Source organism: Physella acuta, unplaced genomic scaffold, assembly GCF_028476545.2.
Source record: "Physella acuta isolate Inbredline_101_S28 unplaced genomic scaffold, ASM2847654v3 ptg000973l, whole genome shotgun sequence".
Taxonomy (NCBI): Eukaryota; Metazoa; Mollusca; class Gastropoda; family Physidae; genus Physella; species Physella acuta.
Genome location: NW_026732490.1, coordinates 272,095 through 296,275, shown reverse-complemented (window position 1 = coordinate 296,275; position 24,181 = coordinate 272,095). Strand labels below are relative to the sequence as shown.

General features: G+C 35.1%; 2 protein-coding genes across 3 annotated transcripts in view; one reads left to right on the top strand and one right to left on the bottom strand.

The window, feature by feature from the left end:
* The window catches only part of LOC131954116 (uncharacterized), a 245,497-nt gene that overhangs the window by 2,351 nt on the left and 218,965 nt on the right, over positions 1–24,181 (top strand). The gene's annotated exons all lie outside the window — the stretch shown is intronic.
* Positions 188–14,219, bottom strand: LOC131954113 (protein ERGIC-53). 2 transcript variants are annotated; one of them, XM_059317640.1, is made up of 15 exons: positions 14,005–14,219; positions 11,492–11,548; positions 10,092–10,189; positions 9,670–9,795; positions 9,185–9,246; positions 7,819–7,836; positions 5,614–5,713; positions 4,921–5,044; positions 4,642–4,783; positions 4,494–4,554; positions 4,222–4,395; positions 3,597–3,697; positions 3,257–3,413; positions 2,952–3,064; positions 188–2,293 (listed from the first exon to the last, which is right to left on the bottom strand). In XM_059317640.1, the coding sequence occupies exons 1-15, from the start codon at positions 14,165–14,167 to the stop codon at positions 2,257–2,259; spliced, it is 1,533 nt and encodes a 510-aa protein (XP_059173623.1). In that variant the 5' UTR covers positions 14,168–14,219; the 3' UTR covers positions 188–2,256. The 2 variants fall into 2 exon arrangements, with proteins under 2 accessions (XP_059173623.1, XP_059173624.1); XM_059317641.1 differs by lacking the exon at positions 7,819–7,836.

The following is a 24,181-nucleotide window of genomic DNA, read 5'->3' as shown; positions in this document are numbered from 1 at the left end:
TCTCATATAAACAATGATGAAAGTGGATCAAAATGTTGAAAAATATAATTATCTCTTCAAACAATTAAAAAAAGGAGTTATTTTAATTAACATTGCTTTAATTTTAAAACAAGTGAGTTAAAAGGCATCAGTGTAGCTTTAGTAGAGACGAACAGCATAAGACAAATAAAGAAAGGTAACACCCAGGTATGTTTCACTGATTCAGACAATGAGTGATGTTTTATTGAGTACAGCAGGTCCCACCACCACAAGTTGCTCACAAAAAAAACGATAAAAATAAAACAACTTACATATGCAGCAACTTAAAGTAATTTCTCTGATGTATAATATATTCTCATGTTAATGCCAGCGTGGTATGAAATGTATCTGGCACTCTGCTTACCTTTGATTTAAGCTGATAAAGTATTAGTCATAACAATGTATCTAAATTGTTTTGATTTCTGTAGAGCAATGTAGATAAAATACTACAATTTGAATTTTGATTTCACGTACAGCCACAGACATCTAAGTTAATAAATAATTTTCACAGCAACATTTCATAGAATATCAAGTTTGTTGTAACAATCACAGAGTTTCAGTTGAGAAAATAAGTTACTTGTTTTTCTAGCATGAAAAAAAAATGGTCAGGCTAACTAGATGATAAAAAGGGATGGGTGGCAACCCAACATTAAAGCTTAAAAAAAAATCTAAAATGTGTATGTTACAATATGAACACTGACCAAACAATGGAAATGTAACACAATAGGATGTACATACTATAAAGGACCACAATAACAAAGCACCATTTAGCAACAATTTTTTTTATATCTTGTACAGTTAAAGTACCATTCATCTCATACAGACCAATTTGTTGAGTGAATAGCAGAAACCCTAAGATTTACACAGTTCATTTGTATTAACATTTTTTTTTTTCATTCAGAATAATGCAACAATCATATCTGCCCAACAACCAATCATTACAAGTACATGACCTATGAAAGTTTTATCTTTATTTTATAGCTGTATTTTAAGCCTATTTCATCAGATATACAGACAAATGGAATGAATACCTATAGCTGCATAAAACCATACATATATTGTCACTTAATTGTTTTCTCACACTGGAAGAACAACAGTACAATATAGCCTATGTCAAAGTCACATGTCAAACAACAAAATTGTGATAAATGACCTATGCTTTAACAAAACACTAATGTTACTAACTACAAATTATTGAAAAACTACACCAATACAAATACCTTGATTTAAAATAGTGAACGCAACATCACCTAAATGTAACACGCCTGAAGGTGACCAATTAACTAAGGTCATTTATACATTTCCTCAATGTATTTGTCATTAGTGCATCAGATAAACTCAAATTTTAAAATAGCTAAAATGATTAACACATATAATGTATTTATAATCTGGCTTGATTATCAATTTATTTCAAGTAGTGATTTAACTAAGAAGAATACTCTGATAATATTAAAAGGTTTGGTAAGATCTATATTGCTGTATTATACATATTCACTTTTAAAACAAATTTAAATACTTAAAAATTACAAGAAAAAGTTTAAAAAAGTAACCTACAGGCCCATATTAAGAAAAAAGAATAGAAACAAGACAAGAAATGGTCAAAGAAAGGAATGGACACATGAAAAGATGTGATAATTTACTCTCAATAATGACTCTTGACATGTTACAATAAAAGCAGGCTTGTTGATGTATTACAATGTTTTACAGCTATTTCCTATGTATGGAATATAGATAAAAGTATTATCATTTTAATAGTTTAAAACTAAAAATATTGTTTGATATAAAATAAATCAAGCCTAGGCAGCAATGTCAAAGATCAGTTCTGACCTCTTAAAATTTCACACTCATCAATTAAAATACATTAACAATATAACATACTAGTTCTTTAAGGACAATACTTAGTTCAGCTTAGTAAAAAAAAATTACATGATAATACTCTTATTATAAGAATAATTTAAGACCGGAAAGCGATAAACGTAGTTGAAACTTTTATGACAATTACAAAATATATCTTTTTTTTTAATTACAGAGCAAAAATACACTTCCATAACTTATGCAAATACACAAAAATGACTCTTTAGGAAACAAATGCAACAAACAATATAAGAGTTAGTTCATTTTCACCAACTTTGAGGTTTGAAACCAACTTTGTGACAAAACATTTTTTAAAGCTCTCACAAAAATCAGTATCATCATTCTCATCAGATTAAATTCTGTAACAATTTTAAAACTAGAGTATTAGTAGAATTTCTTGGCCTGTGCTTCTTTATTTGATCTGAAAGTATAAAAAAGATTTTTAAAAACCTTGAAGATGCTCAATTAATGTAGCCATCGGTTGCCTAAAAATGCCTTAAAAATATTCCTTATAAAAATGTCAGCCCTTCATAAACTATTTCTTTGGTATGTAATGTTAGTTTCTCTTTGTCCTTTATTTACAAACAAGGTGAACACTGCTCATAACAAAGTATCATCTGCCAATACATTAAATTTTTAAATAGACAATTTACAACAGAACTCAGGTTAAGTCAACATTGTCATGTTCAAGTAATTGGTTTCAGATATTTTTTTTAAAATACAGTACAAAGTTACCTTAGTATAGGGCTGGTAAGTAGGTCACCAACCAGATCAATGGCTCATGCAGGTTTTAATGAGCCGTAGAACTGGTTGGTGACCTACTTACCAGCCCTATAGCAGGAATAATAATTCAATGCTATATCAATTTAACAAAGTTTTGATGGAAAAATTATATTTTAATATTAAATATCTATTGTTAAAATTGCAAAAAGTAGATCACAAGACAGTCTAGCAATGACTCAATTGGCACTGGTAAAATATAATTTACATGTAATATGATTGAGAAAATGTTCTATGCCACATTGAACAACCATGATTTTACATTTAGTAAACAAAATCTGTAAAGCAACAATGCTTACCTATAAACCATATATCCAATGGTTAGAATGAACTGAACTATTAGGCCTCCCAAGAAAAAAGTAGAGGATAAGCAACCATTAGAAGATGATGGTGGAGGACACTGTAGATTAGCCTGAAAATAGAAAAATAACATTTTAAGTTAACAAATACAGCACTGCAAAGCTGAGCTTACAAAGTGTGCAAATCATTTATCCTAGGACATTTATACAGTTTATGAAATCAGCATCTTCAAAGTAACAGCTGTAGTAAAAACAAAATAAATATATTCAGTGGTGAATTAGAATTTACAGGCAAGATAGTTTACCTGAGGTTTATTTAGCAACAACTTTATATCATTCCCTAAGCCAGATACTTTATCTTTGATCTCATGCATTGCCATTTGATCAGGCACTCCGCCACCTGTACTGCCAGCACGACTCTGAATAGTGTTGGTTTTTTGCTGTATATCATTGATAACATATCTGAAAAAAAATAGTCCAAGATATTCATTATTAATTTAAACAGGCGGTTGACATACAAGTTATCATTTTCTGTAAAGAAATTTTTTTAAATTAATATTGATCATAAACAAATTGAAAGTTAAAATTACAATCTAGAAAATGTACCGACTTGTGTTATGGTAAACAAGTAAATAAAATATTTACTTCAAGTCTCCTAGTTGTTGTAGTAAAGAGTTTTGATTGTTAATGAGTCTGTCGACCTCATGTCTTTGGATGGCACTTCCTGCAGCAACTTGCTGACTTCCCTAAAAAATAAAAAAAATATGTTTCACCACATTAAAATGGATAAGTAGTTTTATTAAGCAGATGTTTACAGCACTGTATGTAGCTATCTTCAAAAAATACTTTACTTATAAACATAAATAATATATTTTTTTAACTCTGTTGGCTCATGCAAAATGTGGTATGGGAAAATGTAATGATTTATAGCATGACACTGGGCTAGACTTTCTCAGCCCAAGTCATGACTTGATTAGGTATATAAAGTCATTATCCATATAAAGATAACAAACTAGTATCGTAAAATGTTCAGATAATGGTAAGTCCAGGCTCCAAAATCTAGTCAAGTATGTTAGTTTACTTAAATGAAGGGCTCATGCAGAATTGCTGGTCTATGGGAAACACCATGTGTTGTTTAAGCTACATTATTTAAATTTACATCACTGGGAAAAAAAAATGACTGGTTCTTGTAAGAAAAATTTATTTCAAGCATTAAAAAGCAGAAAATGAAATTATTTCAACAGTATTCGATATGAGAAATGTATCTTACCCCAACTTGAGCTGGCTGCCCTTGTCCAACTGGCATAGAGTTGATTCTTGATATCACCATTTCCTGACGTCCCATTAACTCATCTAATTTTCTATTGACCTCTCTTAAGACATTATTAATGATATTTTGGCCATCAAAGATCTGTTTCATCTCTTTTTCATTCTGAGACTGATACTAGAACAGAAGATTGATTTTTCAATCAACAGTGTGGTTGCATACTATGTTAGTCTTTATTCAAGTAACTAATCCATTGAATATTTTTTTTAACTTACCCATTGATCATCTCCTTCTTCATAACCATCAAACTTTTGATCTGGATGTTCCTTTTGATAACTAAATAAAAGTGTAAAGAAAATCATGGTGAAAGAATATTTTAATTTATAAAAGAAAATGATATTTAATCTAATGTTTAAAACTTACTCCTGCTTAGCTTTATCTAGTTCTTCTTGATACTGTTGAAATTCTTTTTCAAATTTGGCCCTTTCATCATCTGAGACTTGGTTTGTGTCCACAGTGGGGTCATGAAGAGAGTGTGTCAGCAGGTAAAGAACATCGTGATCATCTGAAAACATTGTGTGCGATTAAAATCAGACACACATCAGGATAAAAAACATTCATACAATCATTTTTAAGAAAGGTCTCATTAAGCTGAATGAAATTTTTTAATGTGAAAATACAAAGATGCTACCCAAAACTTACCAGCTAGACCTCCTGTAGCAGCTGAGATTCCAATATAGCCAGATTCTGGTAACACAACATTGGCTACAGACATACATATTTCAAAGTCATTTTGATTGTTTGTCAGTCCATTGTGAACTCTTACCTGAAAAAAGTTTGAAGTATACTTTAAGGATTTTCTGATATAACATTAAATTATCTAATTGAAAAAATGCTTTCAGAATGTTTTTTAAAACAGATCACATCTACATTTCTATTTTATTCAACAGAAATATATATAGCCTTCTATGTATGTCTAACAAATTTAATATAGCACATTGAAATACTATAGAAGATCATAAAAAAGAAATTGAAAACGTAACAAAATTTCCATAAAATATCTAATGAATGTTGATCACTATTTGATTTAAATGGAACTAAAAAATTATTTCCTCTATACTAATTATATACCACATAATGGCCCTTGGCTTAATTTTGGAGAAAAACCTGATTTCTATTCCTTCCAATTTTGGCTTAAAAGAGTATCTGCATTGTTTTCAGTATTGTATTCATTATAAATCATATGCTTGGCAATAATTTTAATTTAATTTTTATTACACTATTTGTTAAATAAAAAAGTATGTTACTGGAAATAAGAATGAAACCTGGCATTAAGTAGAAAAATTAGACTCATCATTAACATAAAAGAGAGGTTTTATTGTTTAGCAAACTTACTGTAAGAAGCTGGTTGTAATATTCAATTTTCACCCTGACAGGAAAAGGTTTGTTTCGGAAATCTCTTAAGCACCCTCCTAAATTTTGAGTACTGCCATCACTATGGAAAGATAATTTACCAAAACCAAATTTACACAAAGAAATCAAGGTCATGCTTAAATTTTAAACATAACTGATTCTCTAGTTCATTCAAAGGATAAGAATATGGTAATGTGTGATATAATGAACCAAATTATTCTACCAAGATCATTGAGAGCACCTGTGTTCCTTTCTACAATCTTATCAGAAAATGATGCGTTCTAACAATAAAATGGTCCACTAAATTTTCTGCATCTATAACTAAATATAATTTGCATCAGGTCAGACAGCTCATCAATGAAATTTTAGAAATTTTTTATGCAGAGATCATGCTAAGAATGATTCTAGATCATGACATTTTAGATTATAAATTTTGCAGTATCATGCATCATTTAATTACAGTAAAGGCTGTCACTTTCTCAGTGCTTTATACCAATTAGCAAGCAAAGAACTAGATGACTTTGTATTGATGCTCTATGTTTGCAACATGCTTTTTAAAGATTGAAAGTAATCCAGTTTGACCATTTATCTAAGAAATTATTTTTTTGAAAAAGATAGACAATTATTGATTTTAAGTTTTTGTATTAATATTTAGTCATTTTTTCTTATTCCAAACTTTTAAAAAATTTACAGTAACTAATAATGCATCTATGTTAAAAGTGCATGATAAAACATTCACAAAAATAAACAAAGGATTATGATGCACTAGAAGCCATTACTAGATTATTAATCATTTATTATTTAACAAGTTATGTAACAACACCCACACAAAATAAAATAAATAGCTGGATATTGTTTTATAGGGTATAACATAGTTAGAAGAAAGATTTGTTTTCATTACAAATCATTAAACTATGTAACCACATTTTTTAAACCAAAAAACATTATTCATTAAAAAAAACCCATCAAATTGGCTGTCTGTGCCCCTACTAAAAATGAGTTTACAATAGCTAAAAAGAAAAAGCAGAAAAAGAGAGCCGATTCATGTTAGTTAAATATTAGACCAAACCTGACATTAATACTTAATCACCATGTTAGGATGCTCGTAGAAACTAGTTGATTATAATGGGAAACAACAGATGCTAGCATTAATAGAGCACCTGGTGAACAGCCAAAGTTATAAACCACTTGTGTTGTTATTTATAGCACCCTAAAAAGGTAGTACATTAAGATGCTGAAACCTATCAAAGTTGTTAGAGTAACAGGAAAATACAGAAAAGTAAGGTTCAGCAGTAGATGAAGTAGTGTTGATTTATAATTGTGACCTTGGTAATAAATATTATTTTAACTGTACAGCACCCCAGCACTAATTAAAGATATTCTTAATTGGCTATTTGATTATTTTAAAAAGTCATGGACTAAAACTTAAAAAAAAACCTTTAAAAACTGATTAGTCTCTCACTGAAGTGATTAAGAAATATACACACATGAATCGCCATAAAAAAAGAAAAAAGCAACTCATAATATCACACATAGAAATGCCAAAAAAATTATACAGCTACCTCCTGTAATAATATAATTATGACACAAACACACAAGCAGAAATAAACAAAACAACTTCTTATTAAACCACATTACTTTGATTTGAATTTATTTTTATGCAATAAGTCAACAATATTATTTAAATGATGACCTTAAATGTAATTCAACAGATCACAGCAATTACAATAACTACAAATGGGAATGCATATTGTACTAAAAAAGAAATCAGTAGTAGTATGAGTAAAAAGGATGCAATTGACATATTGTTGTCAGGTTAAGTACACATGGAAAGCAGATACAAACAGACAAAACAATACTATTTGTTACTATCGTTTTTAACAGAATAATAAATATAACAATAAATCAAAAGCTAATCCAGTGAATGCTGCATAAGACTACTCACTTATATAAAAAGCTATGAAAATCTTTCTAAAAGCTATCAATCTATTTCTAAATTGAGACATCTGTAATGTACTGCCTTATCAAGAACATTGAAAGCTAGATTAATATGCAGAGTAATGTCTAAAAACATGGTAAAATGTTACAGTAGTGTAAAGAGAGTATTTTACCAATAGTGACAAGACAAATAATGTTGCTATTCATAAAATGAAATAGCTTCATCTTCCTGATATTAAATCAACTTACCTCATAGTACGTTCCAAGCTTTTCAAGAATAATTATAAAAGTGAGTCTTTATATTTTTTTAACTTGTATTTTTAAAATTTCATTTATAATGACTCTGGTTAAGTCTTAAATTTTTTATATAGTCTTATATGTATATAACAATTAGAATTTAATTTAAAACACAACTGTAGAACTAATTTCTCAGATTAGATATGAAATCCTGGTTCGCTTTTACTTTAAATAAGATTATATTTTTATACTTAATGCCCCAATAAGCAAACAATCCAGTATCAAACTGTTTTCCTCTCTCAAAAAATTTAATATTATTATTCAAAAGCATCAACAGAACAGAACAAAACAAAAAGAAATGCTGCTCTCATATTGGACAAAACAAGACTTTAGAAATTAGACTAATTTATTTATCGTTGATGATGAGTTAACATAAAGAACAGCAATTTAAAGCAAAAAAAAAAAAATTATCTTTCATTAAAAATGAAACAAACAAAAGAAAAAAAATATACAACTTTTCTATCCATAAAAGAGAAGCTAACAAATCATCTTTAAGTCATGTAATAAACAGAGTAAGTAAGCTATCAAGGTAGTCAAATCAAATATTTGTATCCTCCCAATATCATTCTTAAAAAATTTTGTGTTATGCAGTTATTGTATTTAAGCATATTGGTGATGTAACTACTATGAGAAACAAAATACTAAACCAATAAATAAATCTGTTACTTAAAATTTAGTAAAGTTACATGGTGAAGTTTACATTAATATTTGTGTAACAACAAAAAACCCTAAGTACAAAAATTAACTGAGCATAAAAATGTCTTTGTTCAATTTTATGATCTGATTAAATTATACAGTGTTTTCTTTTAAATAAAGGGTTTTCTGCTGCCCAAGCATTTTTAAATGCACGAATTTAAAAACAATAAGGTGAGGAAATGTTTTAAGATGACATATGAAGTACAAATTGTTAGACACATGAAGATGACCATGTCAAGCTAAGCCTACTTGAAATAGGCGCAAGATGCACAGTTAAGAACAGATTACAGTTTCACATTGCACGAGCGATTCGGTTTGACAATTTCCCAGATTGACAAATGAAAACCAACATAATAATACAGACCAATACTGGTGCAGCTACATTATAATCATCATTGATTTATAAACAAAAAGCATAACAAGGCTTTGACCCTTCACTTCAAAATCATATTTTGACTGCCCTTATGTATCAAAAATCAAAACTGTTTTTTCTATATAATAATGCTAAGTATATCTTTATTATTTGCTTACAAATAGATGATGTCATGCAATCAATGAAACATACGTTGTAAGAATAAGAAGTTAAGGGTCATGTATAATTATGAGAAAAAACATGACTTACCTGTGATGATCATAGGACATTAAACCATCGTTAACCACAGCCATGATGTAAGGGTTGTTGTGCTGTGACGTGAAATTACAAGGGTTAAAATAAGGGTGTTATGGTAAAGTAAGTAGTAAAATTTGGCATTTGAAGGGGTAGTGTGGCCGGCACTATGCCCAGCCGACTTTACTTCCCCTAACGCCAGGTACCTATCAGAGCTAGGAGGATAAGGATATTTAACTGACTTGAACCTGGATTCAAACTCTAGCCTTACGGGTTCGCAGTCTAGCGTTCTACCGCCAGGCCACGCGTCCCAATATGGTTTAAATAAAATAAAGTTGTTGAATTGTAGTAGATTGAATACATAAATAAAGGCATTGTTTAAAGAATCAAACTGTAAGGAAATTTAAAACAAAAACATCTATAAACAAAATAATATGCAGTGTAAAATATGGGTGGAGTGACTTATTTGTCGGATGGTTAAATAATTTTAAAATTCAAACCTGTCCATCATTATCAAATGAGTCGAGGAATACACCTAAGCCTTTCCATTTGTCAGCAGCCCCAAATACCACATTGTCAGCTTGATTGTCAGTAGTGGATGCTCGACTTTCAGTAAACCAGATAGCCTGGAGAGGAAAAGGGAACCCAATAACTGTTTGTTTAAAAACCACTGTATTTAACTTAGAGACTCAAGCAATTTCTTTTTAAAACAATTTGGAATTCTTTTGTTTTCCCATTACAAAATAGAATAACACATTTAATGTTTAAAATTGGAAATTAAATATCTTTCAACGACCAAGCAAAGAAGTAAATTCGAGGGCAAAATAATTTGCTTAAAAATGTTCAAGCATTATAATTAATTAAATAATGAAGACAAACAAAACACAAGTAGGCATTGTAATAAAAAATAAAGGTATGATACCATGCCATCAGCTCCAATTCTGCCTCTTCCTGTAACCCTTATTCCAGCTTCTATCTCCCATCCTTTGCTTTCTAATTTATTCTTTGACCAAACTGAACCTGTACAATAAAAAGCCAAATTGCAACAAATTATGTTTAGTTTAGTAACCTGCATATAGTTCCAACTATATGCAGGTTCAAACTCAGAGAGGTACAGTCAGCACAATTATCTGCAGCATGCTTGTAATTTATCAAAACAAACCAAAATGTTGTTTATCCTGTAAACATCATGTATATTATACATTTAAACGTTTGTGTCTGCTTTTAAGCAACATCGGATAAATAAATCATTATCAAAATTTTTAAATTAGTAGCACTTTGCCGTTATTAAGTGCTCAATTTGCTCATGAAGTTTTACATTCAGGCATTTAAAAGAGGTTATGGTAGTAGAAACTGCATGTTGGTGGGTAAGTGTATAAAATGGTTACATCTATGGCAAAAGTTGGAAGCCCATATGTTGTGAGTAAATATGATGGAAGCCCAGATGTCAAGGTTATTTTGACTGGGTCGTTTAGACGGTGCACCATACAAAACAATCAAAAAATTGCATTTTAAGCAGTAATATAAACACTTATAAGCAAAACTGTTTAAAAACATATTCTAAATTGTTAATAAAAAAAAATAAACAGGGAGATATCTACCCTAAACTTTCTCAAATATTCTTATATAACACTACAGGGAATGCAACTCAGGATATAGACATGATTTTTAATTACTCAAACTTTTTAAAATAGAATCAAGTAGAAAAAAGAATTGTGCACCAAGTGAGCAGCAAACAAAATGTGTATAATAGTGAGGAATATTATTAGTATGCCCATACTTTATAATTTCATATGCTATGTGTTTTTCTTTTTGAGAAATCAGAAATAGCATAAAGTACTACCTCCAGTACGGAAATAACTAAAATTGGACAGAAGGCAGAGAATTAGGTCTTTTACCTAAATGTGAAATTTAGTTTATCGATCTAAAACAATACTCAAGTTAAAGGCTTTTGAAAAACCAAAAGTAGAATAAGTTCAACTTCCAGTTACCGAAAATCGCTGAAAAGTTGATATACAACTACAAATTTGAAATTTCATCATGTATGAAATTTCATCAACCTAGCTGTAAATTACTGTAATGGTACTCAAGTTATCGTTTTCACAGACATACATACATATACGGACAAAATCGCAAAACTACATTTTTCAGACTCAGGGAGGTGTAAAACATCTAGATCGATTTTGACTTTTTGCACGCTTACAATACTTCCTCTATACTTTGTACGAGAAAGTAAAGCAAATGTATAAAAACTTAATGTTTACAAAACTTTAAGTCTAATAGAATGTAACTGAAGAAACCAATAAAAATCATAGTACTTACCCTTTTTGCTTCTTAAAGATGGAGTTATTCTTATACCTTCATCACCAGCAAGTGCATCTATGGCAAAAATAAAGGTATATATATATCTTTAGCAAAAAAATGTTATATGATATAGATCTAGTTATTGTGATATAGATTGGTTGAAATTACATTTTTACAGTAAATCATAGTAGTTCAGAGGCCTTAAAAAATGAAATTGGTGCTATTAAATTATGTTTCTCAAGCAATTACACAGATACATATTATGCAAATATGAGACCTATAAGCCTTAAAATTAGTATTGCTCGCTACTCGGAGGCGTGGCTGGTTGCTAACAACAATATGGCGTAAGACCGGATACATGACTTACGACAATTTTTCGTCTTGGTTCTAGAGACCTTCTTAGAATTAAATTCTAAAAATATTTACCACGAGCAAAATGGCAGGTTTTCACATTATAAAAACATGCTATAGGTGGCATGTCTAAATATGCCAGAAAAGCATTTTAAAATTTGCATTGGAGAATGAAGGCTAAATTTAAAAGTCGGTGTCATTCAAAATAATGTAACTTTTTAAATATTGATTTCCATATTACAAAATTGATTTCCACAGTAAAGCATTATTAGTTTCATCAGTATATGAAAAAATAAATCAAATATCGTCAGCCGTTTTTTTATAAGACCGGCCAGAAAAATTACAACCAAATTTAAAAAAAAAACATGTGACCACTATTTAGTAGTGAGGCTCACTAGCTTGAAAGCGTCCTTGGTTGCTAACCATAACATGGCGTAAGGATCGGACCATGACTTCCGGCGAGTTTTTCGACTTAGTTCCAGAGACCTCCTTGGAATTACTTTTAAATACGTTTACTACGAGCAAAATGGCAGGTTTTCACGTTATAAAAACATGCTATAGGTGGCAAGTCGAAATATGCCAGAAAAGCATTTTCAAAAATTGCTTTGGAGAATGTAGGCTAAATTTAAAGTCGGTGTCATTCAAAATAATATAACTTTTTAAATATAGATCTCCATATCACAAAATTGATTTCCATAGTAAAGCATTATTAGTTTTATCATTCTATGAAAAAATAAATCAAATATCTTCAACCCTTTTTTTTATAAGAGTGACCAAAAAATGACAACCAAATTTTTTTTTTTGACCACATGACCGCTATTCGAATGGATACGTTTACCTGGTATGGTCTGTTGATGCTCTTTTGTACAATAAAAAAATGTTATAAAATTAAAGAAATAAAAGAATTTAAAAAATCACTTCTATCTTGTCTTTTTTATAATTCTTTTCTGATGACATTCTCATCAATTATTTTCCTCTAAAAATATTACCTCACCATAGATGGGCAATTCTACGAGTAGGAACTCTCTTGTAAAAAAACATTAGATCTATTTCACGGTCAATTAAAAAGTTGAATCTTTCAGCTTTTAAGCAGGTTGTCATGGATGGATCCCTCATACCATAGCTGCGAGTGACCAAAAAATTTAAAATTCAATAATTTAGTCTAAAACTCGCAACAACTCCCAAAATTAGTGCCTAGTGGATAAAGTATGGACGTTTTTTATTCAGTTGTCATGTTTAAGTTGAAAATTGAGTAGATTTCAAATTTAGTAAGAAAAACTACTATTTAGTGATCACTAGTGAGGAACTCTAGTGCATAGCCAGTTAAAAAGTCGAACCAGACTCATGGCTTTTTGTAGCTTCAAACAAAATGGGGGTTGTCATGGAGAGGTGTGTCGTGCATGGCAGCAAGTGACAATAAATATTAAAATTAGTAATTTAATTCAAAACAAACTAAAAACTTCAAAATTAGTGCCTAATGGATAAAATATGGATGTCTATCATTCAGTGGTCATGTTCAAATTGAAAATTGGGTAGGCCTAAATTTTAGATTTAGATCTAGTAAGAAAATCTACATAGGTTTTATTTGTTAGATCTATTTAGCTAGATCCCTAGTATAATTATTATGAAGTGACTACTCGGAAAAAGATTTTCACCCCAATGTCTCCACCTTGTCGACGATTAGTTTTACAGTTAGATCTAGATCTAGAAATTATTCAAATTAATAAATTAAGGTTGTGTGTACAGCGTGTACGGTAGATCCAAGTGTTGGGGATAGCATTGATATTAGCAAGCCATGTGTGTATTTTAGTTTAGTTAACTAGACTTAGATCTACCAGTAACCTAACACCACTTTTTTAAAAGAAGATTCTAAAATCTTAAAATTGTCAGAAAATTGTATTGAAACAAAATCTCCCAGCAATTTTTTTTCATTTTACACCGTATTGTTGACTTTTCCAACTTTATTTTACTGCTAATTTCAAGTTTTGAGAGTATTATTAATCGACACTACCAAAACCTACATAACAATATATTTTTGGGCCACTCTGGTGACAGCTGCTGCTAAGACCCGTGTTGTTTTTTTCTCTTTTTACACGTGGACAATCCACTAGACCATAACGAGAAAAACGACCAACAGCCGGTAGCCTAGATTTTAGGAATTTTATTTTTAATAAGCTTACCTCCAAAATATTCCCAAAACGGAACACTGTTATCTCTCTGCACAAGATGGGGTCCTTTAAAACTTAGTTTATACTCAAATCTTCGTTTCGGTGACTGGGCAAGTACACATAAAGCTGCGATAAGCAGAAACAAAAAGTGAAACGAAAACATTGCAGAAGACATCTTCTCTGGATCTAGGTCAACTTCTATGCGACATCTAACGTCTAAACGAGTTTCAATACAATGTATATATCCGGATAAAAACTTGGGCTTATCTTTTTCTGAAACAAAAATAAACAGTTTTCATTGTATTTAAGAGAAAATCTAGAATCTTTTTGGCTAATATTCCAAATAAAGAGAACTTCATTTAAAGATGTATTCTTATAGAAATATTGTTCGAAATCAAAGAAGCAATTAGTTAAATAATTCGGTAGAATTTTCAATTCATCCTTTTTACAAACTTTGAATTCAAAGTTCATGACATTTTCCCACGGTCAACATGAATGAATATGTGTGACCCAGTTTCAAATGTGCAGCCGAGGGTGGAAGCTGACGTGTTAAAAACTGGTTGGTCAAACCAAAAACCTCTTGGAATATAGATCTACTAGCATACTGTAAAGGTAGTTTAACCTTAGACAAGTTAAGGGGTCATCCATAAATGACGTCACGCTTTTTTTGACGATTTTTACCTCCCCCCATCCGTCACACGTCGTCACAAATAGCCAGACCCCCCCTAAAATGACTTCACACCTCAACCTACAACCCCCCCCCCCCCCACCCTCAAAATTGCAGTTGAATTTTTTTTAAACATCGATATTTTTCCAAAATCTTGTCTAAACTATTACAATTTATTAAAACAGTTATCTAAAACGCGGAATAACGTCTAAAATTCGTTTTCTAACATTGCTTTTTTATAATGCAAAAATGTGACGCCGCAACATCTGAACCCCCCCCCCCCCTCCCCCTCATCACACATCGTCACAAAATTACGGACCCCCCGTCCCCCCTACGAGTGTGACGTCATTTATGGATGACCCCTAAGCAGCCTTAATGTAAATGGGGAAAAATGTCGGGCTTAACTCAAGGAGTTTGATACATTTATTAAAATGATTTATTTTGGTACAATCTTTGGTCAAAAAAATAAAATAATGTAGCCTAACCTAATCATATTTTATTGCTTCCAAATAAACCCTAGTAGAAAGTATTTAACGGTTATCACGTATCCTAAATAATATCGTTCATGCCAAACTCCATCTATTGTCACATCAAACTCGTCAATTTAGTTCAGTGTTTCTTTCAGACTTTAGTGCATGTATTATAAAATCTCATTATCAAAGTCGGTTTTTTTTACTGCCCTTTAGTTTTAGGCTTTGATTAAAAAAAAAAAAAGATACAGATCTAGTAATGAAGAAGCTTCATTTATTAATTTCTCGGGACACAGCCAGTCCACCCCTGACCATACCCCATACAGCCCATACAGCACCTCAACATACGATAGACCTATAAAACATCTTTAGCTTACTCCACCTTTCTCTAACCACTGCCAGACAGTGAGGGGGGGGGGGGCAATTTTGTGACTGTGTGTGATGAGGGAGATACGAGAGGGTTCAGATGGTGTGACGTCACACTTTTGCATTATAATTAAGCAATGTTAGAAAACGAATTTCAGCCGTTATTTCGAGTTTTAGAGAAGTGTTTTAAAAAATTGTAATAGGAATTGATTAAAATACTCGAATGTTGGCAGAGTTCAGACAAGATTTTGGAGAAATATCTTGTATTTTAAGAAAAAATCAGATGCGCCTTTGAGGGGGGGGGGGGGTTCAGGTTGAGGTGTGACATCATTTTAGGGGGGGGGGATGCTGGCTTTTTGTGACGAAGTGTGACGGAGGGGGGGTGAGTAAAATTCGTCAAAAAAAAGCCTGATGTCATTTATGGATGAACCCAAACAAACAAACTTAAGTATAAGGGGTCGTCCATAAATGACGTCACGCTCGTAGGGGGTCCGTAATTTTGTGACGGTGTGTGATAAGAGGAGGAGGGGGGGGGGTTCAGATGGTGCGACGTCACACTTTTGCATTATAAAAAAGCCATGTTTGAAAACGAATTTTAGACGTTATATCGGGTTTTAGACAACTGTTTTAATAAATTGTAATAGGAATTGATTAAAGTTCTCTATATAGACAGAGTTTAGACAAGATTTTAGGAAAATATCGATGTTTTAAGAAAAATTCAACTGCAGTTTTGAGGGGGGGGGGGTGTAGGCTGAGGTGTGACGTCATTTTAGAGGTGGGGGTCTGGCTTTTTGTAACGATGTGTGACAGAGGGGAGGAGGGAAGGTAAAAATTGTCAAAAAAGCGTGACGTCATTTATGGATGACCCCAAAGCTTATTTCCCGTGCATTTAAAAGCTTTTTGCTACACATTTTTTAATACTGGTTTTATTTTCTATTTTAGTGATTCCTAATTTATGTAGTCGACACGACTATAAATATTTGCCTTAAAACACAATCAGTAGTCCGCAATATATGAAAGACGTTTATCTGCTCCGTGAAAGCAGCCGTCAAAATGTACACACAACAGCTTGCTGATAGTTCTTAAACTTGCTACCTCCTTTAAGATTCAGATCGTTTAAAAACTCAATTATCTGCAGCTAATAGCCTTCACTAACTCGATTGTAAACATTCAACGTGAACAACAGCACAGCAGACTGGTCGGGTAATAACATCTAGCTAGTTATCTCCCCTTTTGTTATTTGAATATAGTAATCTATCGAGTGATTTAATTGAGAAAACCTCAAATATAATAGAAAAAGGTTTGATGTCAAGGTCAAGGTTAACTAATGAAATATCAGCTCTTGGTCTACTGTATAAACTGAAGAAGGCAGAAGGTTTTTTTTAATATATATATATTTTTTTTTTTATTTTTTTTTTAGAAACTACCTCATCTCGCAATAAAATAGGAAGATCGAAACCCGAGTAGATAAATAATTAGGACTGGTCTTATCGATGTCGTGTGTGAACTAAGAGCACAAAGGCGAATGTGTATTTTTTTTAATGAAGGTTCCTAAGCATGGTAGTGAGATGGACTGCACATAAAAAAAACGACAGAGGGGATCATTGGGATGACGGTGGAGAGAGACGGAGGAGGAGGTGGCTAGCCCGGCATGGCAGAGTTTTATGGAGGAAGGTGCATCGGTGTAGGGTAGTGATGAGGTAGTTATTGATATACCCATAATAAATGCGGTCTTTCAATTTTATCTGATACTTACTTGGGAACATTGTAGTTAGGGGCATCCTTTAGAAAAGTTAAGCCCATAATCATTGGATACTCTATAAGGGCATCTATAAAATAATTATGCCGATATTTATTTTGTGGGCTTCCATAGAGTATTTAACCCCCATAATCTTAAGTAATACACTGTAGGGGCAATTTTTATGTTATATTCTTACTGATTACAAAACTTGTGAAGGGCACCCCAAGAGCATCTTCAAAGTAATTATACTTGTATTTATTTTTATACTTTTGAAGGGCATTCATACAGTAATTATGACCACCCCATCAGGACCGACCACCCCATCAGGACCGACCACCCCATCAGGACCGACCACCCCATCAGGACCACCCCATCAGGACCACCCCATCAGGACCGACCACCCCATCAGGACCACCCCACCAGGACCGACCACCCCATCAGGACCACCCCACCAGGACCGACCACCCCATCAGGACCACCCCATCAGGACCGACCACCCCATCAGGACCACCCCACCAGGACCGATCACCCCATCAGGACCACCCCATCAGGACCGACCACCCCATCAGGACCACCCCATCAGGACCAACCCATCAGGACCGACCACCCCATCAGGACCACCCCATCAGGACCGACCACCCCACCAGGACCGACCACCCCATCAGGACCACCCCATCAGGACCACCCCAGCAGGACCGACCACCCCACCAGGACCGACCACCCCACCAGGACCGACCACCCCACCAGGACCGACCACCCCATCAGGACCGACCACCCCATCAGGACCGACCACCCCATCAGGACCGACCACCCCACCAGGACCGACCACCCCATCAGGACCACCCCATCAGGACCGACCACCCCAGCAGGACCGACCACCCCATCAGGACCGACCACCCCAGCAGGACCGACCACCCCATCAGGACCGACCACCCCATCAGGACCAACCCATCAGGACCGACCACCCCATCAGGACCACCCCATCAGGACCGACCACCCCACCAGGACCGACCACCCCATCAGGACCGACCACCCCACCAGGACCGACCACCCCACCAGGACCGACCACCCCACCAGGACCGACCACCCCATCAGGACCGACCACCCCATCAGGACCGACCACCCCATCAGGACCGACCACCCCACCAGGACCGACCACCCCATCAGGACCACCCCACCAGGACCGACCACCCCACCAGGACCGACCACCCCATCAGGACCGACCACCCCATCAGGACCGACCACCCCACCAGGACCGACCACCCCATCAGGACCGACCACCCCATCAGGACCGACCACCCCACCAGCAATGTTCCCTCTAAGGGGGAAAAGTTAGTGTTAAAAATGTATTTTCTGTGCGCGCTGTTCTAAAAGTCTTATGCAAGGATATATTTATTTTACAAAATCACTGCGCGGCAGCTCAAAACTACTGCGCGGCCGCGCAACCGCGCAGCTTAGAGGGAACATTGCCCACCAGGACCGACCACCCTAGCAGGACCGACCACCCCACCAGGACCGACCACCCCATCAGGACCGACCACCCCACCAGGACCGACCACCCCATCAGGACCGACCACCCCATCAGGACCGACCACCCCACCAGGACCGACCACCCCACCAGGACCGACCACCCCATCAGGACCGACCACCCCACCAGGACCGACCACCCTAGCAGGACCGACCACCCGAAAATGATTTGTTTCATGCGTGACGTACGGCGAGGCTGTATCCGCCCAACGAAATAAACTACAAATTTGGTGGTTTAAGTTTAATTGTTCCTAAACTGTTCAGCCGTTTTGGAAAAGTAGCGTGTTTTTTTTTTTTTAAATATTTAAACCGAATTAAAATTATGTCGACGATACACATAGTTTTCCTCTCGTATAAGCTCTATTATCGTGTCCCTGTCCATAACAACAGTTATCAATATTAAAGCCACATTTCTCGACTGCTGCTAGAAGCCATTCAGACAATCTTTGGCCTTTAGTGTCTCCAGTAACAATAAATTCTATGAAATGTTCCACAACTTTATTCACGTCACAACGTGAAACATCGACAAAGACCACAGTTACAGTTCCCTTTTTGAACCTGAAGGTCCATGGGGCAAGTAGAGTTTACCTGTTTCTGTGATATTATGAAGGGATAATGTGGTCAGCACTAGCGTTCCCTTTAAAGGGAAAAAGCTAGCGAGCAACGTGTATTTTGTGTGCGCGGTATTCCAAAAGATTTGACAAGGGTATTTGTATTTTACAAAAGGACTGCGCGGCAGGTTTACAACTACTGTGCGGCCGCGCAACCCCACAGGTAAGAGGGAACATTGGTCAGCACTATGACCAGCCGCCTTGACGTCAGTTGTGTCCATCTGAGCTGGGTGGACTCAGGGACGTTCTACTGACTTAAATTCGGATTCAAACGGGTTAACCGTCTAGCGCCGAAATTAGATTTAGTTTTAAAAATATATAAAACGCTTGCCTTTAACATTAACCACAGGCCTTTGACAAGCAATTTAAACCACTAATTTTTTGGGGATTCAATTTTCTTAAGTGGTTTGGTATCGATTACAGAACTGTCAAGAGTGATTTAATATCTCAGTAAACAGCTAATGGCTTGAGTAAACAGTGGTAGAGGTGAACCTCGGTTAGTTAAGTGAGAAGTTTGGCATTAGCTTATAAACTTCAAATATATATATATATATATATATATATATATATATATATATATATATATATATATATATATATATATATATATATATATATATATATATATATATATATATATATATATATATATATATATATATATATATAAAATCTTTGAGGGGGGGGGGGGGGGGGGGGCGTCTGTTCCTGGAGTTGGCCCCGGGCATCCACACACCTCCGCACGCCATATAGTGTGAGGCTTAGGGCCTGTGCGAGTAGATTAAGGTGATTAAGCTTCGATCAGCCCCGTATACGACTTAACTTTTGGATGACCTCACACAATTAAAATACACACAGACACACACTCTCTCGCACACACAAGTTTCAGATACTTGGTCTCACTTCCACGCAGCGAGTAACAGCCAATCAACGAGTGAAGAATCTCACACAGGTGACGTAGCCTGGGGGACTTCCGGCTAGGCTGTGTTGACGGGGAAACCCCGTACATCGCGGCTATAGGAAACATTTTTAGCCACACAGTCACCATACGTCTGCTTTTTCCACGTTTTAGGAAATTTGACCTTCACCCTAAAACCAGATTTAGGAGCATGCTGTTTGATTAAGTAATCTGTGCTCTCACTTGATTGGTTTGTGATTCTGTTCTTCAAGGCGCCATTTTAGAATGACGTCATGGGATGTTGGCAGTAGTATATAAACACACATCCCTCTTCCTACCCTCACGACAAAAGCTCGATAACATATCAGTGTGTGGAGGGTGGTAGGGTTAGTACTACATAGATACGTACAAATTAAAACAGTTTTACAAATAGTTAGACAATATTACAAAACTGAGCACTAAACTATCAACAGACATCGCTAGTCAGACAATATTACAAAACTGAGCACTAAACTATCAACAGACATCGCTAGTCAGACAAGATTACAAAACTGAGCACTAAACTATCAACAGACATCGCTAGTCAGGCAATATTACAAAACTGAGCACTAAACTATCAACAGACATCGCTAGTCAGACAATATTACAAAACTGAGTACTAAACTATCAACAGACATCTCAACAAGTTGTTTTTCAGGTATCTCTTCGAGGGGGGGGGGGGTATTTTGATGGACTGTTTCGATCGACCATTTTGTTGGACATTCAATTACACGTGTCCGATCTTTATCAACCCAGTGTGCCATCCAGCTGTTCAATAACGTGAATGAATATTTTTGTAACATTAGGAGCACATTGTGCATGTTGTGTTAGGAATGTAAAATTGCGCTTCGCGACGTTTTTATAGTAGAAAGTAGACAACTGGTTGGATGTAGGGGAAACAACTGGTTGGATGTAGTGGAGACAACTGGTTGGATGTAGGGTAGACAACTGGTTGGATTTAGACAACTGGTTCGATGTAGACAACTGGTTGGATGTAGGGTAGACAACTGGTTGGATGTAGACAACTGGTTGGATTTAGACAACTGGTTGGATTTAGACAACTGGTTGGATGTAGACAACTGGTTGGATGTAGACAACTGGTTGGATTTAGACAACTGGTTGGATGTAGACAACTGGTTGGATGTAGGGTAGACAACTGGTTGGATGTAGACAACTGGTTGGATGTAGACAACTGGTTGGATGTAGACAACTGGTTGGATGTAGGGTAGACAACTGGTTGGATGTAGACAACTGGTTGGATGTAGACAACTGGTTGGATGTAGGGGAGACAACTGGTTGGATGTAGACAACTGGTTGGATGTAGGGGAGACAACTGGTTGGATGTAGGGGAAACATCTTGTTGGATGTAGACAACTGGTTGGATGTAGACAACTGGTGAGATGTAGGGTAGACAACTGGTTAGATGTAGGGTAGACAACTGGTTGGATGTAGGGTAGACAACTGGTTGGATGTAGGGTAGACAACTGGTTGGATGTAGACAACTGATAGGATGTAGACAACTGGTTGGATGTAGACAACTGGTTGGATGTAGGGTAGACAACTGGTTGGATGTAGACAACTGGTTGGATGTAGACAACTGGTTGGATGTAGGGTAGACAACTGGTTGGATGTAGGGTAGACAACTGGTTGGATGTAGACAACTGGTTGGATGTAGACAACTGGTTGGATGTAGGGTAGACAACTGGTTGGATGTAGGGGAGACAACTGGTTGGATGTAGACAACTGGTTGGATGTAGACAACTGGTTGGATGTAGGGTAGACAACTGGTTGGATGTAGGGTAGACAACTGGTTGGATGTAGACAACTGGTTGGATGTAGACAACTGGTTGGATGTAGGGTAGACAACTGGTTGGATGTAGGGGAGACAACTGGTTGGATGTAGACAACTGGTTTGATGTAGGGGAGACAACTGGTTGGATGTAGACAACTGGTTGGATGTAGGGTAGACAACTGGTTGGATGTAGGGTAGACAACTGGTTGGATGTAGACAACTGGTTGGATGTAGGGGAGACAACTGGTTGGATGTAGACAACTGGTTTGATGTAGGGGAGACAACTGGTTGGATGTAGACAACTGGTTGGATGTAGACTAGACAACTGGTTGGATGTAGGGTAGACAACTGGTTGGATGTAGGGGAAACATCTTGTTGGATGTAGACAACTGGTTGGATGTAGACAACTGGTTGGATGTAGACTAGACAACTGGTTGGATGTAGGGTAGACAACTGGTTGGATGTAGGGTAGACAACTGGTTGGATGTAGGGGAAACATCTTGTTGGATGTAGACAACTGGTTGGATGTAGACAACTGGTTGGATATAGGCTACTGGTTGAATATTAATGTAAAAACTCTACACTACCTGATAAATAAAGGTCTATTAATTTATGAACTAAATAGCCATTTATTGGTCAATTGGCAAAATATTTATGTATCCACTGGTCAGTTAAATATAATTTTAAAATAAACGTTAAATTAGACTGTAGAATAGAATTGTTTTTAAACACAGTTATGCCTCAATTTATCATGAATGGGTCAGCTAAATAGTTTGGCAGTAATTTTTACTTTATTGTTATTCACATAATAATTTTAAATCTTATTTCACAAACTTAAAAATTATTTTTTGTTTAAAAAGAACATAATAATATAACAGACTCAAAAAAATTACCTTACAAAAATTTTATTTGCTTTGACATTGTTGAAATCAATCATATCAGTTTTTTTATGTATGAGGACAAAAAATTAAAAAAGAACTAAACATACAATTGAATGATGTTTGCATTACAATAGCAAATGAATAAGGAAAACACCAAACAGCCCCCTGTCAGACAAGAAAACATGCGCACACCCAAATTACCTCCCATAAATGAAGGGAAACAACCATGTTACTAAACATTTATTCCGTCATGTTACAATAAATAAAATAGAGACAATAACTGCTTTATTTCAATGAAATAATGTACAATGTGGTAGAGCTGTCACACACAGACAACCATTTTGTTTTTACAACAATCCAATACAAGTATAGTGTACACAGACTGAAATAAGGCAATATATTACAGTCTTAGAAAGCATACTTCTAAGGTGGTACATGAGAAATCTACACTCATTTAGTTTTAATTTCAGTAAAAATTATTTCTAAGATAACACTGTAGGTCTTTAAAGTTAAGTTTTAAAATGTGTAAGAGTTAATTCAAACACCTAGCAGTAACCTACAAGTCTAGGTTCAATAAGCAGGTAATCCAAATAAAATAGTCTATACATTACATTTATCTCCCCTTCATATGTTGCATGTCAGTGTGAACATAAAATTCCATTAATAAAAAATTATCCAACAAAACAGAAAAAAATATGTAATCAATGACCTAGTGAGGCAGATTTAAATTAATATGACCAGTTTTTGTGCTTCACATAGAAATTATCTTTCTTTTCAAGAGACTATGATAAAAAATACAGTGGTATTAGTTATGTATCAACTATAAATATCATGTTAACAATGCTGTTGTGAAGGTATCATTTAAAGGAATAGTTCCAATAAACAAATATACCTGTACGTCAATGGCTCAGATCTTATGTGACTTGTATGGCTTAGTCACAGGGGAAACACAGTGACCAGTCACAGGTGACCCACTGGCTGGCCAATGGTGACCCACTTGCTGGCCAATGGTGACCCACTTGCTGGCCAATGGTGACCCACTGGCTGGCCAATGGTGACCCACTAGTTGGCCAATGGTGACCCAGTAGTTGGCTAATGATGACCCACTAGTTGGCCAATGGTGACCCACTGGCCAGTCATAGGTGACTCACTGGTTGGCCAATGTTGTACCACTAGCCAGTGCCACCTAAGGACTAC

Coding starts and splice junctions, on each gene's coding strand:
- LOC131954113 (XM_059317640.1), bottom strand. CDS start 14,167: ATGTCTTCTGCAATGTTTTCGTTTCACTTTTTGTTTCTGCTTATCGCA. Junction 9,796..10,091: donor GAATTGGAGCTGATGGCATG/GTATCATACCTT, acceptor TTTCCTCTCCAG/GCTATCTGGTTTACTGAAAG. Junction 3,065..3,256: donor TGTTGCTAAATAAACCTCAG/GTAAACTATCTT, acceptor TTCTATTTTCAG/GCTAATCTACAGTGTCCTCC.